Source organism: Bombyx mori, chromosome 16 (assembly GCF_030269925.1).
Source record: "Bombyx mori chromosome 16, ASM3026992v2".
In the NCBI taxonomy this organism is placed as follows: domain Eukaryota; kingdom Metazoa; phylum Arthropoda; class Insecta; order Lepidoptera; family Bombycidae; genus Bombyx; species Bombyx mori.
The window spans coordinates 1,601,854-1,619,944 of NC_085122.1; the positions used below are offsets into that span (position 1 = coordinate 1,601,854).

Below are 18,091 nucleotides of genomic sequence, written 5' to 3' on the forward strand. Positions count from 1 at the left end.
CCTTCGTAGCTCTTTGTACCCTCAGCTTCCATTTTCTTCGGTTTTCGGCTTCTCTCAGGGCGTTGGTAACAGAGAGAGGTTGGTAACTATATATAAAACTGGACTAATATTTAACCAGAGTAACTGAATGAGGGGACCTTATGCAGAGAGACCTTTTGCCAAAAAAATTGATGGTTTTCAAATAGATCACATGAAAGGATACTACTATTTATGTTTTTTAAATATTTTTAATTCAAAATACATAATAAACAAACCAAAACCAAATATATTCCCTGTCTATCTTACAGAATACCAAATACTCTAGAAGAAAAAAGACATATAGGGCTTCACCCATTTGATATACTTTAGATGAGAAGCTTAAAGAAAGTTCTTAGTCTTGAAGTTCTCACGCACGCATGCTTTGAATTTTTATGAGATTTCTTACATTGAAAAGGATATTACTAACGCTCTCCATCTTTAATACAGATATTGCCTCGCCACCCACCTTGAGATATAAGTTCTAAGGTCTCAGTGCATTTACAACGGCTGCCCCGCCCTTCAAACCGAAACGCATTACTGCTTCACGGCAGCAATAGGCAGGGTCGTGGCACTTACCCGTGGGGACTCACAAGTGGTCCTACCACCAGTAAAAATCTATATGTCTCAAATCTATATGGTATAACAGTTGTTCCATCTTTCAGACCAGAATCAAATGTCGTTGCCGAAATAGGATGGATAATGGTAGCTACACATGCGGACATATGATACGCTATACTGTTAATGTCGATTGGGGAACACAGTACTATGATATAGTCCTCAGAGAAAGCTGCTTTCCATTCTCCACTGAATCCCTTAATGGAGATTAAAGTAAAGTAAAGGTCTCGTAAAAGGCATTTTACGACGCTCACGGTATGAGATAGGTAGTGCTATTTTAAACCGGGACCACACAGCCGGATTTTGTTGTAATTTGCATAACAAAATCATTTACAAATGTCGTTCACCGACCCAACCTAGTAAAAAGTTATGTGTCATGATGAAAATGAGCGGTCGTTGCACCGTATTGATTGATGAATAACTAATTTTATAGATAAGGGGCACAGCACACCTGCGAACCGGTCCTTCGCACGTACGTTACAGAACGCTTACATAATTGTAGGGAGAATCATTTGATTCTAGAATACATAAAATAACTTTTTTTTTTTTGTTGCTTAGATGTGTGGACGAGCTCACAGCCCACCTGGTGTTAAGTGGTTACTGGAGCCCATAGACACCTACAACGTAAATGCGCCACACACCTTGAGATATAGTTCTAAGGTCTCAGTATAGTCACAACGGCTGCCCCACCCTTCAAACCGAAACGCATTACTGCTTCACGGCAGAAATAGGCGAGGCGGTGGTACCTACCCGTGCGGACTCACAAGAGGTCCTACCACCAGTAATTACGCAAATTATAATTTTGCGGGTTTGATTTTTATTGCACGATGCTATTCCTTCACCGTGGAAGTCAATCGTGAACATTTGTTGAGTACGTATTTCATTAGAAAAATTGGTACCCGCCAGCGAGATTCGAACACCAGTGCATCGCTCGATACGAATGCACTGGACGTCTTATCCTTTAGGCCACGACGACTTTAACTACGCTAGAGAGGCTTTTATTTACCCAACTAGTGAATGGATTTGAAGAACAACGCATCCGGTGATGTGATCAGGAATGTACCGACAAGTGTGACACACTAGATTTAGTTTACGTGCTATCAAATTTTTTTAAATCTATTTATTGTAAACAAGGTTTTAAACACTCTTACTAAAAGTCGAATATTGTAAGCAGCGGGTTATTTAGTACCTGTCCTTGGGGTATTTTAACGGGCATAGCGTCGTATTAAGGATGCTCGTGGGAAATGTATTCAAATTTTCATCACCTCAGCTAATACCCAAAACTCTATTTGCATGGATATGCAATCTCGACAAATAAAAGATATAGAATTTTTATATATTTGTATAACTGTTGACTGTTCAATCCTGGATTTACCTTAACTTTTTTTGTCACTTAGCCTCCTAATTTCTAACATGTTATAATATAGACTATGTTGTAAACTCACAGCTTGTACAACAGGACTTATTTTGTCTGTAATTCAATCACGACTCTCAGTTATGTAGAGCAATTGTTGTACCAATAAGATTGCAGGGCTTACCCTTAAATTGTACCCTCAAGATTTATCCTAAAAATAGGATGGATTCCAGTAATTGCAGGTAGGCTGTGAGCTACTTCGCCCAATTTAGAGCTAAATTTCGTGTTTACAGTTAAGTACCCATAAATCGGGTACATAGTTTAGAAGTCAGTTAACTCTTTTTCTCCACCTTATTCCACAAGGTGGGGTCGACACAGCTAATTTTTCTCTTCCATTCTCTTCTATCAGCCGTCATCTCAACACTCACTCCTCTCTCACTCATATCGTCATTCACACACTCCATCCATGCCTTCTTTGGTTGACCTCTACCCCCTTTACCTTGCACTACCATTTCCATACATCTCCTAGTCACATGAATCTTCTCTCTACGCGTCACATGTCTATACCACGCTGACTGTTCGCTCTTTAATTTATTGATTGCCAGGGCTACTTTCACACTTCCTCTGATATACTTTAGAAGTCAATTAACGTGGGGAAATAATAAAACGCAGTATCTTTTTTTTAAGATCCAGTGCGAAACAACAGACTTGCAATATAATATGCATTGTAACGCGACATCCGGACGCCGTGCTCCCCTGACTTGTTACTTATTGACGAAACTTGTTCGAAAGGACTTATAACCACGACAAAGTTTGAGCAAAAGCTACCCTAAGTTTTCACATACGATTTTTATTGGTAGTAACATGTATTTGATTAGTCATACTGAATTGAAAAAAAGCTATTTTCCGCAGAGTGGGCTTTGCTCTAAATATTACCGGCATACTGCATTAATAAACTAGCATTTACTGGTATTAGGGCATTTTGTGAGTAGGCAAGGGTAGGACCCAGAATCCTGCATGTTTCTGCGAATCATTAATGCATTGAAGTTAGCTGCTATATGCTGTCTCGATACGGGCGGCGGTATTCACTCGTGCTACCCCATATAGAAGAGTCATCATCATCATCATCATAATCGGTTGCTCTTGGCAGAGCAGTCGTGGTCATGTGGAATTCTTACTCATTAAAGCCTTATCAGATGTTTACCACATATATAGAAGAGTAATAAAGATAATTTTCTAGTGGGACCAATAACAGCGACAACATTGTAATGTAAAACTGAAATATGCTTCTATATATACTTCTAATAAACCGTTCCACGTCAGGGTCGCTCAGGGTGTGGCGATTGCTACGCTGCATCACTTTACTTGATTGAAACACAAACACGGTTACGACGTTTCCATTCGTACAAATGATTTTGTTCACGCCTTTTATCAGATTGCAGTGTAGTTATATGTAGACGATATTTTTTTTTATTGCTTAGATTGGTGGACGAGCTCACAGCCCACCTGGTGTCAAATGGTTACTGGAGCCCATAGACATCCACAACGTAAATGCGCCACCCACCTTGAGATATAAGTTCTAAGGTCTCAAGTATAGTTACAACGGCTACCCCACCCTTCAAACCGAAACGCATTACTGCTTCACGGCAGAAATAGGCAGGGTGGTGGTACCCACCCGCGCAGACTCACAAGAGGTCCTACCACCAGTAATATCCAGATAAATTTTAGCTTGTGATATTATGAGTGTAGGTGTAGCCACGAGCAGTAAGAAGAATAAAGAATAAAGAAATCTTTTGATAGCAATTCGTTGCTGCAAACACCTCCCCAATAGATGACTAAGGCAAGGTTTTATGAAATAAAATTTATAATACAAAAAAATCACGAATGTTTTTAATACCATTGAACTTTTCCTAAATCGTCGCCGTATTGTGAATAAATTGTGAAAGAAATATGACTTGAGAGTATACTTAAACCAGATATTCAAAGTAAAATGGAGTAAAGTAAAAAAGAACACACACTTAGTAAACAGAAATAATTATAAATAACATGATCGTGAATTCAAATTTAGTAAGCCAGTAACAAAACTGCAACCCAGCCCACAGTCTACTGGGTCTATAATGGTTAAAGAAGAGATAGATTTATTACTGGTGGTAGGATCTCTTGTGAGTCCGCGCGAGTAGGTACCACCGCCCTGTCTATTTCTGCCGTGAAGCAGTAATGCGTTTCGGTTTGAAGGGTGGGGCTGCCCTTGTAACTATACTTGAGACCTTAGAACTTATATCTCAAGGTGGGTGTCGTATTTACGTTGTAGATGTCTATGGGCTTCAGTAACCACTTAACACCAGGTGGGCTGTGAGCTAGTCCACCCATGTAAACAATAAAAAAAAAGTATCCGTGACATCGCAAATTGAGCATTCGTTTTCTCTTTTTCTGCAGGAAATGCGCAGAGACGGCGTCGATAGGAGTGGACTGCGCTGCTGTGGGTAGCCATCTACGCGGCGCCATGGGCACCCGTCCCGCCGCCAGGTTCTGGCCGCAGCTCTGGGCGACCGTCGTCAGGAACTTGCTACTCAAGAAACGAGACACTAGAAAGACTTTGGCTGTTAGTTTACGTACATTCTAACCACCGCATTTTCTTACTTCATAACTAAATAGAAATAATTTGAAAATTAGTTTGAATTGCAATGCAAAGAAGCAATGTGAAGTTTGATTTTTAAGATATTGCATAGCTTTTATCGCGAGCTTTGAACGCGGTGACCGAATCAAGAAATTCCGTAACGAAAATAAAACCTAACATTCCCACTCCGCCGTGTAGCTCGCGTTCAACACATTCACATGTTGCGCTTGTGTAGTGTTTGTGGATAAGCGCGCGGCGTAACGTCGCACTGCATGCGCATCATGAAAAGTCTGCCCATCTCTGTCTCGCGCGCTCTAGCTTATGAGTGTGAAGGGGACAGTTAATGTTTTGCTTTTGTTAATGTTTATAAATATAGCGTGATCTTATTTTATTATTGTTTTAATATTAAATTATTATTGTCTAGTTATAATTGCATAAGTTGATAAAAAATGGTATGCAATAGCTTTACCGCGACAGTCCCCGAGTGCCACACGTGTTTGTTTTTTAATCTCGATATCAGGAGTTAACTTTAAAAGTTTATTAGCTATTTTTACAAAAATCCTTTCAGAGACATTCTTTGTGGTTTATTTAGTTTTTGGGTTCTCGATTCTCTGGGAAGTGACCGCTTAGACGTATAAATAAGTACTATGAACTCACTATTTATTTATTTATAACTTCTAATACTAGAAAGTATAAAGGCGGACTTAATGCCATAGGCATTTTCTAACAGTCTACCTTAGGGGAGTGGAGAGATGAAGCTTGGTAGGTGTCACTATCTATATAAGAATACGAAATAAATATAAGGCGAGCTCTCATTCACAAACCCCATCACTAGCTTAAATTTATTTACACATACTATAAGATTAATAATGCATTATATCGAACAGGAAGTTCTGGTTCCTCTATACTCGTTGGGAGTGCTGATCTTCTTGAAGATGCTCGTGCCAAATCCCAACTTCCCGGAGGTTCGAAAACCAGGTCCCTTGCTGCGCATCCATCACGACTTCTTCCCGGAGAACCACTCCATTGCCGTCGTCGCCGATTGGCTGAACTCCAACGGAACTATGGTACGTGTGCGAATCGAAAATGCTTAATAATAAATGTGACCAATTTGGTACATAAGGATAGTGTAGTCTAAGCCTTCACTGCGGGAAGGCCCATATCGGCCCGCCTCGGTACTTTCAGCTGGTGTGGACGAAGAAAACTATGTCCCTCTCGAGTAAGAGCTCGACACCGACAACTATCTATATATATAAAAATGGATTGCTGCTCGTCAGTCTCGCTAAAACTCGGGAACGGCTGGACCGATTTTGCTAATTTTGGTCTTGAATTATTTGTGGAAGTCCAGAGAAGGTTTAAAAGGTAAATAAATATGAAAATGCTTGGAGTTAAATAAAAATAGCAATTTTGTTTTTCCTTTGATGTGTCCCCCGTCGGACGGATTCCTTTTGTTTGTTTTAAGTTTATTTTATACAAAAGCTTAGGTCTTTTATTTATCGATTGAGGCACTACGAAGTCTGCCGGGTCAGCTAGTATACTATAAATTGTTGACAGTATGTTTTCAAGCAGCGACCATCTTCCATCGTTCAGGGTCGCATCCTCACTTTCTTCGGGCATGTGTCGCGGCGGGGTGATGACTCATTTGAGCACCAAGTGGTGCAGGGCATGATAAAGGGTACAAGACCGCGCCGCAGATCACCGTTACGATGGACCGACCAAATAAAGGCAGCTCTTAACGGTCCCGTTAACGAGTGCACAAGAATAGCCGCGGTACGCGAGGAATGGCGACGTCTGGTGAAGCGCACCACCACCCGAAGTGATGACCATGACCACTCTGCCAAAAGTGCATACGACTGAGAAGAAGAATGTCTTTATCTGTCGGGAATATGTTATAAGCTTCTTCGGAGATATCATGCGGTCTGGGAAGACATGAATTAGAGAAGCTCATAATTGCGGGTCGCATAGAGGGCAAGCCCGCCGTGGGCAGAACACCAGCCAGATGGTCAGATCTAGTAAGAGAAGCACTTGGTGGTAGTCTCTACCATGCGGTCCATGCCACTCATGATCGAACCCAGTGGAAGAACGTCACATGTGGTCGCGTTCCTCAGCAGTAAGGGAAAGATATAGAAGAAGATAACTCATGCTAACCGTCAGTATGGAAAATCGTGCTTAGTAGTGTGCAATTGGTGAGGGCCATGTCCAGCAGTGACCTGTTGTAGCCTGATAATATAATTCTCGGTATAATATTCTCAGGGCTTCTTAGGAGACATCAACGAGATGCTCGTAGAATCCGAACAGCATCCAATCCACTGGATCTTGTACAACAACACCGAAGATCTGAACGACGCATATCACAGTAACACGAAGAACTTTCCCATCGCCGTCATATTCCATACGGACCCCAGCTCTTTCACTGAGCCCCTTAGGTAAGATAATAAAAGACGACCAGTATATTCATATGAAGCGATGTGTCTATTTGTGTATAAATTTGATTACAAATAAAGACTGACTGACTTGGTAAATTCGAACAAGCTTACTTCAACATCACTAGAAAGAGTCATAGATGAATTTTCCTTCGAACTCTTTCAGATATACAATAAGAACCAATCCGTCTCGTGTCGGGACGCCTTCGACGAGAACGCTGACCACCTCGCCAGCGAAATGCCGCGAAAGAACCGGAGTCAAAGACTGGTCCTCCGACTGGTCCAGAGGCGGTCAGCTGATCCCCTTATCAGAGATGCACAGGGAAGATACTTGCCCCGTGTTGCAGTATTATTATTCCGGGTTCTTGGCTCTACAGACGCTCATTGACTACACCAAAATCAAGGTGAATTTTGAAATTATCTTTATAATTTTAAAATGTTTGCTTGTTGATGTCTTGCCGATTCTCTCTGATTTGCATTGTACAATAATCTATATAAATAAAAATGAATTGCTGTTCGTTAGTCATGCTAAAACTCGAAAACGGCTAGACTGATTTGGCTAATTTTGGTCTTGAATTATTTGTGAAAGTCCAGCGAAGGTTCAAAGGTAGAAGTATAAAAAAACTGAATTAAATGAAAATAACAATTTTGTTTTTCCTTTGATGTGTCCCCCGTCGGACGGATTCCTTTTGTTTGTTTTAAGTTTATTTTATACAAAAGTGTAGGTCTTTTATTTATCAATTGAGGCAGTACGAAGTCTGCCGGGTCAGCTAATTATACTATAGGTATAAATACGAAAAGGTATTTTTTTTATTTTTCGTTAACAAGGAGACACTCATCTGCTGAACCTTTTCTAAAATACTAATTTAAAAGCTAAATAATACAGAGTCATTTAAAAAAGTCCCCTCTCCGCAATTCACGCGAACCTCCAATCAAATGTTCAAAGATCTGTCTGATATTTATGTTCGTGTCTATTTCCCCTCACAGGCAGACACAAACTTCACCTCTTCAGTTCCTCCGATGCACATCGATCTCAGACAGTTTCCGAAACGCCAGCACACGGGAGATTGGCTAGTGATCTTCCGCGTGATAATGCCCATGTACATGGTCATGACGCTGTCGCAATTCATCACCTATCTGCTCATGTTCGTCGTGGGAGAGAAGGAGAAGAAAATAAGAGAGGGAATGAGGATAATGGGACTCAAAGATTCTGTCTATTGGTAATTTTGTGTGTCTACACCAATTTTGAGCCCTATCCACATTTTGCAGTTACTGATGATCTAAGATTTAGTCATGAGTCAAGAGAATCTTTACTTAAGTCTCTATCTAATTCATTTTTAATCCTAAAGCATGTTAGTTTGAATATTTATAGCAGAATGTCGATACTAACAAAATTAATTGAACAACACTATACTAGAGATGACTTGAAAACTAATCTACCCACATAATGCAATAAATAAATATGGAAAGGTATTCAATTTATAACGATACGTATCTTGCCTATTTAATAAACTAGCATGGATGTGCCGTAATTAAAACCAATAGATAATATATTTTTACTGGTGGTAGGACCTCTTGGGAGTCCGCGTGGGTACGAACCCCCGCCCTGCCTATTTCTGCCGTGAAGCAGTAATGCGTTCCGGTCTGAAGGGTAGGGTAGCCGTTGTAACTATACTGAGATAGGTGGCGCAATTACGTTGTAGATGTCTATGGGCTCCAGTAACCACTTAACACCAGGTGGGCTGTGAGCTCGTCCACCCATCTAAGCAATAAATAATAATATTACCCTAGTTGGTCGTAAAGGTTATTGGAATTCCATTTTATTTACAGGGGCTCCTGGTTTCTGATATACGCAGTTTTCGTCACTATTCTCTCCATCGTCAGCACGGTTCTGCTGTTTACCCTAAAGGTAGGTCTGTGGTACGTAGCACTACGAAAGCCAGCACAGTACAATGTGCTCGCAATGCTAACAACCGCTTTTTTTTTTATTGCCCTTGTAGGCAGACGAGCATACGGCCCACCTGATGGTGAGTAGTTACCGTCGCCCATGAACTTCAGCAATGCCAGGGGCAGAGCCGAGCCGCTGCAAAAGCTTCCAACGAAGGTTCAATACTCGACGTGCGACTGCCTTGGAAGCCAGCGGCGACTACTCTGCCAAGAGTTTCCGACTAGGAGAAGGTCTAATGATGCGTCACTAGTCCCTGACCACGATAAATAGAAAGTCTTACATAAGCCCAATGTGTAAAACTTTAACGGCTGGTTCTGCCTCTGACATTGCTGAAGTCCATGGTCTATTACTGGTGGTAGAACCTCTTGTGAGTCCACACGGGTAGGTACCACCACCCGGCCTATTTCTGTCGGGAAGCAGTAATGCGTTTCGGTTTGAAGGGTGGGGCGGCCGTTGTAACTATACTGAGATCTTAGAACTTATATATCAAGGTGGGTCGCGCATTTACGTCATAGATGTCTATGGGCTCCAATAACCACTTCACACCAGGATGGGCTGTGAGCTCGACCACCCAACTAAGTAAAAAAAAAAAAGGACTCACCGTCAGGTGGGCCGTATGCCCGTCTGCCTCCTATAAGGACAATAAAAAAATTAAATATATTTGGATCTCAAACTCTGTCTTTTACTTTACAGGCTTATTTCATTGTGATACCTTATACTAATAGACAATAAGCAATACATGTTATTTTTCGCAGCGAAATAGAAATACAATCTTGAAATGATTCTGAATTATAACAAACCTATATATATAAAAATGAATTGCTGTTCGTTAGTCTCACTAAAACTCGAGAACGGCTGGACTGATTTGGCTAATTTTGGTTTTGAATTATTTGTGGAAGTCCAGAGAAGGTTTAAAAGGTAGATAAATATGAAAATGCTTGGAATTAAATAAACATAACAATTTGGTTTTCCCTTTGATGTATTCCCCGTCGGACGGATTCCTTTTGTTTGTTTTAAGTTTATTTCATACAAAAGTTTAGGTTTTTTATTTATCGATTTAGGCTCTACGAAGTCTGCCGGGTCAGCTAGTAAATAAATAAAAACATTAGCAGTAAATATAAAATCCAAACAGGTTGATTTTTCTTAGACAAGTGTGCACACGTCATACTGACTCAGCCGCTCCAACGTAAATGCTATTTCGCTCCTACTTCCGTTTGAGCCAAATTGAATGACATGTGACGTCATAAGAACAGAAGCCAAAAATTCCTTGCATTTTACCGAATTTTCTGGATTCTCCACGATTTACGCCACAAAGAAAATAGATGTACCAAGTTCAAATAAGAAAATATTGCATCACAACGAATATAATGTTTTCATATTTTTTTTCTATTGCTCTTGTCGGCAAACGAGCATACGGCCTGTCTGATGTGAGTGTGAGTGAGTGGTTACCGTCACCCGTGGACGTCAGTAATGCCAGGGTCAGAGCCAAGCCGTTGCCCAGCGTTAAATGCTGTCATTTTTTGTTATTGTTATCGTCAGGCTAGTTCACGACTCATCGAGTGACAAAGAGGTCGCTAAAATCTGTAGACATTGGTAAAATTGCGTAAATGTCGTCACTCACCTTGAAATGTGATAGAAGTCTCAATTGATTACACCAATTATATCTTGTAAGAACTAGAAAGCGTTATCTCACCACAGAAAGCAGGACGGTGAGGGGATTCAATACGCCCTATCTTTTCTTCCCTACCTCTTCGCTGGTAGCCTAAGGGACTATTCAAGCTACGCCCGGACGGGTAGGAAACTCACGGGCTCAACCTGAGAGAATTTGCTAACATTAGTCCTATCAAGAGCAGTGCTTCACAGAATCTAATACCGAAGTCCTACCACCAGGAAGTAGGGGTTGGAAAGTTAAAATTACGATACAGATGAGAAATGATCAGTCAGTCGCAGACCAGTAGCGCCGAACACTGTACCGAAAAGTTAATTGCGTCAAAAGATACGCTTCCTCCTGTGATTTCAGGTATTCCAACATTCATCATACATCCTGATATTCCTACTGATGGTGCTATTCGGTTTCACTATCATCACGTTCGCATTTATGCTCACTCCGTTCTTCGATAAGGCCAGGGTGAGTTGTAACATCTCTTTTAATCTGTATTTTATTGGGTGGATGTCTTGTGAGTACGCACAGGTAGGTACCGCGACCCTGCCTATTTCTATATTAGACATAGGCAGGGTGGTTGTACCTACCCTTGCGGACTCACAAGATGTTATAGAGGTTTTTAAAAGTTTATTTGAAGAAGAACATAACGCTGGAAGAACTCGACGGAGTTGGGTTTGCTTTGGTAAACGGTTTGCTCTCTGGCCTATGACATTGCACTGTGTGTCATGCTATGCAAATTACAGAGTCGAATCTTTTTTTAATGTGTGGAAGTTAATGGAAGAGAAGATAGATATTTTACTGTTTTTAAAAGCATGTTTACCGTATTATTGACTATGACATTGTGTAACCAGACGGCGGGTATCCTGGGCAGTTTTGCGGTGAACCTGATGAGCGGCCTCTACTTCATTCAGGTGTTTGTCTCCAACGCGGACTCTCTCGCCTTCTGGTTCGTCTCACTCATCAGCTCCAGCTGCTACGCTCTAGCTATGGATAAGGTAAGGTTTAGAAAATAGGTATTTATTTATAGGTTATTTGGCCCTAACCTAAGGCAATTCTCTGGACTGGATACCATAGATGACAAAAACACTTTCAGAGAAGCATATCTGAAGCAAATATAACCAGCCGATCGATACAGAAATCTGATCTACTACTTCTTTTACCACGGAAATACAGCAGATTGTCGCAAGGGATTTACCATGATAATTTTGACATAATAAAAATTTTGAACTTGACTCTTTAAATTCTACGACCATTTCGCACATGTAAGAAATCTTCGCATTCGTTCCGCAGGCCTTAGTTTTGGACATGGCAGGCGTGGGTGTGACCTGGGATAACCTGTGGAGTGGCCCGGGAGTTCCCTTCGGGGGGAGTCTCATCATGATGGCTGTGGACACTGTGCTGTATGCTCTGGCCGCTTACTGGCTCGATGCCGTCATACCTAGTAAGTCTGAATAAAGAACTAAAAGTGCAATTTGTCCTATGGTAATATGATTCCGAAATTCAAATTCAAAAGATTTAAATAATTTTCTGTCCAGAAATCACTCAATCAATCATATTTGCGATGTATCAAAAAAATCAGAGCTCCGGAAGTAGCGGGCACCACCGGGCCAGGCCTTGATTTGAATTCAAGGATTTCTATCAATGACCTTGGCACGGTTTCCTATTTTGTGGTTTCTTAAATATGAGTTGCAACTTTTTTTGTCGGTTGTTCGCTGCGACTCCTGTTCTTTTGTAAGTTGCTGTGGCACTGACTCTAAGATCTTCATTCTAGGTGAGTACGGTATCAAGCAGAAGCCCTGGTTCTGTCTGATGCCGTCGTTCTGGCTGGGTAGCCGCAGAAGCAGGGTCTCGGCCGTACACTTCCATTCCAATGGAGACGCGGCTCATAATAAGGATATTGAACCTGTACCCAGGTACCAGAAATAATGTAGTTCAACCCAGAGTATTCAGCTTGTGGAGAGTATTAAGCAGTAGGCATCGGCTTGACTCTGCCCCTGGCATTGCTGAAGTCAATGGGCGACAGTAACCACTTACCATCAGGTGGGCCGTATGCTCGTATGCCTACAAGGGCAATTAAAAAAAAAACCCAATTCTAGACCAGGTGTTGTGATGTAGTCTTGTGATATTATTATGAGCTTCCGATGTTTATTGCTTTTTTGTAAAACTAACCAAGTGAAATAGACGACAAATTGAGACATATGTTCATTTGAACTTTAATTTAAGTATTTTATAAACCAGAGAGCTTCAAGACAAAGAAGCTATCAGGATCGTGGGTCTACAGAAGAGTTTCCGTCACTGCCGTCGACCCGAGATCAAGGCTATCGACGGAATAGACCTGAGCATCTACGAAGGTCAGATCACGGCCGTCCTCGGACACAACGGGGCGGGGAAGTCCACTCTGTTCAATATCCTGACCGGGCTCACGGCGCCCACCGCTGGGACCGCCTACGTGTATGGACTTGATGTTAGGTAAGTATTCGTTCAGAGAAGATTCAATCATTAGAACAATTTATTTGTAACTCTACACGCCTACTAGCTAATTTTCTTATAACCTATGAACAACGCAGTTCTGTCTATTATGTTCAATACGTACTCACGCTATTACGTGGAAATTGTATTGATTTTGACAAGTGGTTTGATGAGATGATATTTGGTAATTGTGTGTGAGGGCTATACAATATTTTAGAATCGATTGGTACAAACTGCAAACTCTTCCTAATGCCCTTAAAGTGGCCGGTTGCACTAGGCCTTCAGCCACTTGTAGTTTACCATTTGGTAATATATATAATGTTCAAAACAGATCTAACGCACGAAGAAGCAGTGCACGGAAGATAATGGTTAGGTTTTTACACGCTTTATATTAGCTTCACTTGTATGTATATTTGTATGTTTGTAACTGACTTCTTTAGACGCGATTTTGACCCACTTTAAACGGCCAGATTTTTATTACATGTATTGGTCAGGTCGAGATTAAAGAACGCACAAAATGAAAATCACAACACGCACTTAGTTATATGAAAAAACTAATTTGCGGTAGGCAGCGGCCTGACTCTACCCCTGGCATTGCTGAAGTCCATGGGCGATGGTAACCACTCACCATCAGGTAGGCCGTATGCTCGTCTGCCTACAAGGGCAATAAAAAAGACTGGTCGGACCAAAACGTCAGGTGAAATGACAGAGGGGGTCATACGATTAGTCATGGGGTCAGCGTCGCATTTACTCTTATCACGTTGCACAAAGATTTAGGATGATCTGTTACGACCTGACTGACGTCAACCCATCTTGGGTTACACCAGCAAATCCATGGTGACGTGTCGTATGGAGGGATTTTTAGTCTTCTTTTAATGTTTCTTTTATTTCACCCGTTTATTTTTATTTTATGAATTGCATTTTATCATTATGAACATTAAAACCAATATTTAATGATTCTCAAATACCAAAAGATAAGAATAGCACATTATATATTGCGGATTAAAAGTTAAACTAAGTTTTGGATTGAATGCGCAATTATATTCGCGAATCCGAATGTTTACTGTGTGCTTAGTGCGAGTTTTTTAACGTTATCGATAGCGTAAAAGTTAGCTTATGTTTGCGTACGTTTGTCGCTAGGGGCGCTGTTCCAACTGCATACAAAATTGGCTTAACTTTTACGCTATCGGGAACGTTAAGAAACTCACACTAAGCATACTGCAGTCTGTCATTATGTGGATATTTTCGTGATCGCAGGGATCCAAACGACATGTACGAGATCCGTCAGATGATAGGCGTGTGTCCGCAGCAGGACGTACTCTTCGATTTGCTGTCCGTCAAGGAGCACCTCCAGTTCTTCGCGGCCGTCAAGGTTCGTGAGGAACTACCCTACAATTAGTATGTATGTGTGTATGTGTATGTGTCCAGCATCAATGTCGCTATCCACTGCGCGGAGGACAGGAGTGAATGGAGGAACATAGTCCTAACAAAAGTGCTCAGTAAAGTTCACGACCCTCAGAACTGAGGAATACGACGCACGGAGGAGGAGGGTGTGTATGTGTATGTGTCCAGCATCAATGTCGCTATCCACTGCGCGGAGGACAGGAGTGAATGGAGGAACATAGTCCTAACAAAAGTGCTCAGTAAAGTTCACGACCCTCAGAACTGAGGAATACGACGCACGGAGGAGGAGGGTGTGTATTTGTATATGTGCTGGAGACGAATGCTTGGTATTTCATAAAAATAATTTATTCTCAAAGTGAGCAGTAAACAAAATGAGTTTGGGAACCACTGGTCTAGAACAATCCAAAAAGGAAAATGTTATGATCAACTAGAAATGTCACACACTTTTTACGATGTTATTTCAGGGTATCCCACGAGAGAGAGTTCAGGAGGAGATTCAGAAGGCCCTCGCTGAAGTTGGACTGTTGGAGCAGGCTGGTGTGTTCGCCAAACATCTCTCCGGAGGGCAGAAGAGAAAGCTTAGCATATCGATAGCTTTCATAGGAGATCCGAAGGTATTCTTTGTGTTATTTTGACCTTTGCGGTCATGTTTTTTTTTATTGCTTAGATGGGTGGACGGCCTCACAGCCCACCTGGTGTTAAATGGTTACCGGAGCCCATTGACATCTATAACGTAAATGCGCCACCCACCTTGAGATATAAGTTCTAAAGTCTCAAGTGTAGTTACATCGGCTGCCCCCACCCTTCAAATCGAAACGCATTACTGCTTCACGGCAGAAATAGGCAGGGTGGTGGTACCTACCCGCGCGGACTCACAAGAGGTCCTGTGCTTAGCTGGGTGGCGGTTGCAGATCATAATCCTGGACGAGCCGACGGCGGGCGTGGACCCGGTGTCGCGGCGGCAGACCTGGCGCGTCCTGCAGCGCGCGCGCCGCGGCCGCGTGTTGCTGCTGACCACGCACTTCATGGACGAGGCCGACATCCTCGGAGACAGGAAGGCCGTCATCAGCAAGGGGAAGGTACGCCAATTCACATCGCTATATGCATGCTGCTGTTGCCGATCTTTTGAACTTGAATGAACAATTACAGTAGTATAGACCGATTTAGGGAAACGACTTATCTACCATAAAACATTTTTAATACGCTTTTATTAGCTTCAGACGTATGTTTGTAACGCTATCTTTGGACATGATTTTGACCCGCTTCAAAACGTCGGATTAACTCGAAATTTTGTATACTTATTAAGGACCGATGACAATACAATACTTAAAAAAATTGAATTGAACTAAAAAATAAAAACTAAATAATATTTTAAAAAAACTAACAAAATATGTACGCTTTTATAGAAAATCTTCTTGGTGCTTTTCAGGATATTATCAAAATAACCCTTCTAATCATATCTGTTCATAAAATATTTATAACTACTGATACCATGCACCCCACGCTTTTTTTACAATAAAATCATTTTTTCTTACACTATTTTTAAGTCAATTTTATTAAAATTTATTTTCTATTTTTTAGTTGGATTTTCTATAAAAGCGTATTTGGTTACCTTTTTTAAACTATTATTTATTCATAATATGTCTGGCTTTTGACCAGAATAAGAGGGTATGAACTCATTAGGATAAAGCTCAATCCCCCATACGAGCCTGTTGAAGATTTGGCTGGGTATAGTTATAAAGTCGTTACGTTATAAAAATATAAAGGCTCTTTTCTTCATAATACAATTAAACCAAAGTATTCATTTCTTGATATCTGAATCGTTTAGTTATTCAGAGTAGTAGTAGTGCTGAGTCATTAAGTCACCACCCGATGCTCAGTGTTGAGGTCCTTTCGGGGGACCACTAGGGGGCAACTTGTGACTTTTCTACCATTACATTTCCAGGTCCGTTGCGCCGGCACTTCGCTGTTTTTAAAGAACAAATTCGGTATTGGATATCATCTAACTCTAGTGCTGGACGGTGAGTGTGGTCAAATCAATCTATCTTATTCTTATCTTATATCTTATCTTATATATATAAATTAATTGCTGTTCGTTAGTGTCGCTAAAACTCGAGAACGGCTAGACCGATTTGACTAATTTTAGTCTTGAATGATTTGTGGAAATCCAGAGAAGGTTTAAAAGTTAGATGAATATGAAAATACTCGGGATTAGGTAAATAAAAATAACAAATTTGTTTTTCCTTTGATGTGTCCCCCATCGGACCGATTCCTTTTGTTTGTTTTAAGTTTATTTTATACAAAAGTTTAGGTCTTTTATTTGTCGATTGACGCACTACAAAGTCTGCCGGGTCCGCTAGTATCTTAATAATGTTTTTATAGAATCTATGTATATTTTTTTATTACCCTTGTAAACAGACTACAATACCGGCCCATTTGATAGTGAATGGTTACTGTCGCCCGTGGACGTCAGCAATATGAGGGGCTGAGCTAGGCCGCTGCCTAACGTAAATAATTCTTCACAGGGCTCGTTTGAAGAGGCTGTCTATAGCATTGAGGGCAAAATGGATGGGTTAATTAGGTAGCTTAATGCTTGTTCATGTCGAACGTGCGGGCGCGGCGGTGGGTGCGGGCGCGGCGGCGAGTGCGGGAGCGGTAGACGTAGCGAGTTCGCATTCACATTGGCCGCCAGGCGTTTATACCGAAAGTTCATACCTAAAGTGGGAGATGATAACAATTAGAATCGGTGTGTATGTTTCGGATCCTCCCGATCCACTAGCAGTACTTTTAGGTACCTCAAGCACCGGTCACCGTTCTCGTCGAACCCGTCTTGCGACGAAGGGCTGGACGAGTAAATTAGCCCTCAGACACAGCCCACTGAGTTTCTCGCCGGATCTTCTCAGTGGGTCGCGTTTCCGATCCGGTGGTAGATTCTGGGAAGCACGGCTCTTGCTAGGGTTCGTGTTAGCAACGTCGTCAGGTTTGAGCCCCGTGAGCTCACCTACTAGTTAAGGTTACGCTGATATAGCTTCTCAAGGCTCTCAGATTAGGTAGGAAAAAAAAAATTATATTCACTCCGACTCGGATGGACGTATGTGACGTCTGCGGACTACATGGGGGCGCCGGTGGGTTTGGTTGCAGGCGCATGCCGCGAGCACCAGATCACGCGGCTGGTGCGGGGCCACGTGCCGCGCGCGGAGAAAGCTCGGCGCCACGGCCGCGAGCTGTCCTACATCCTGCCGCACTACGCCGTGCATCTCTTCCCGCCGCTGTTCCTCGCCATCGAGCACGAGATCAAGGACAAGACCAACCGGCTCGGTCAGTGACGTCACAACGCCGTAGTGCGCTCTCGGCGATTCTATCTCGCACCCCTGACGACTAGACCAAGGGCCGTAAGCTCGACTCTCGACTACAGTAGTACACGGAATCCTAGTTTGGAGCAAGGCGATCGTGTATAGCTTATCTCTGGTTGTTTTTATTTATGTATTGCTTAGATGGGTGGACGAGCTCACAGCCCACCTTGTGTTAAGTGATTACCGGAGTCCATAGACATCTACAACGTAAATGCCACCACCCACCT

General features: G+C 41.9%; 1 protein-coding gene across 1 annotated transcript in view; it reads left to right on the top strand.

Moving 5' to 3' along the window:
• LOC101744996 (cholesterol transporter ABCA5) overlaps positions 1–18,091 on the top strand; it is a 66,228-nt gene that overhangs the window by 13,761 nt on the left and 34,376 nt on the right. The window contains exons 2-17 of the mRNA XM_012692814.4: positions 4,424–4,589; positions 5,492–5,671; positions 6,858–7,030; positions 7,194–7,431; positions 8,015–8,247; positions 8,858–8,936; positions 10,996–11,103; positions 11,490–11,633; positions 11,929–12,079; positions 12,410–12,551; positions 12,877–13,107; positions 14,365–14,479; positions 14,976–15,125; positions 15,423–15,590; positions 16,457–16,532; positions 17,653–17,829. Coding sequence (XP_012548268.1) covers positions 4,424–4,589; positions 5,492–5,671; positions 6,858–7,030; positions 7,194–7,431; positions 8,015–8,247; positions 8,858–8,936; positions 10,996–11,103; positions 11,490–11,633; positions 11,929–12,079; positions 12,410–12,551; positions 12,877–13,107; positions 14,365–14,479; positions 14,976–15,125; positions 15,423–15,590; positions 16,457–16,532; positions 17,653–17,829 — 2,531 coding nt within the window. The remainder of the gene's footprint in view (positions 1–4,423; positions 4,590–5,491; positions 5,672–6,857; positions 7,031–7,193; positions 7,432–8,014; positions 8,248–8,857; positions 8,937–10,995; positions 11,104–11,489; positions 11,634–11,928; positions 12,080–12,409; positions 12,552–12,876; positions 13,108–14,364; positions 14,480–14,975; positions 15,126–15,422; positions 15,591–16,456; positions 16,533–17,652; positions 17,830–18,091) is intronic.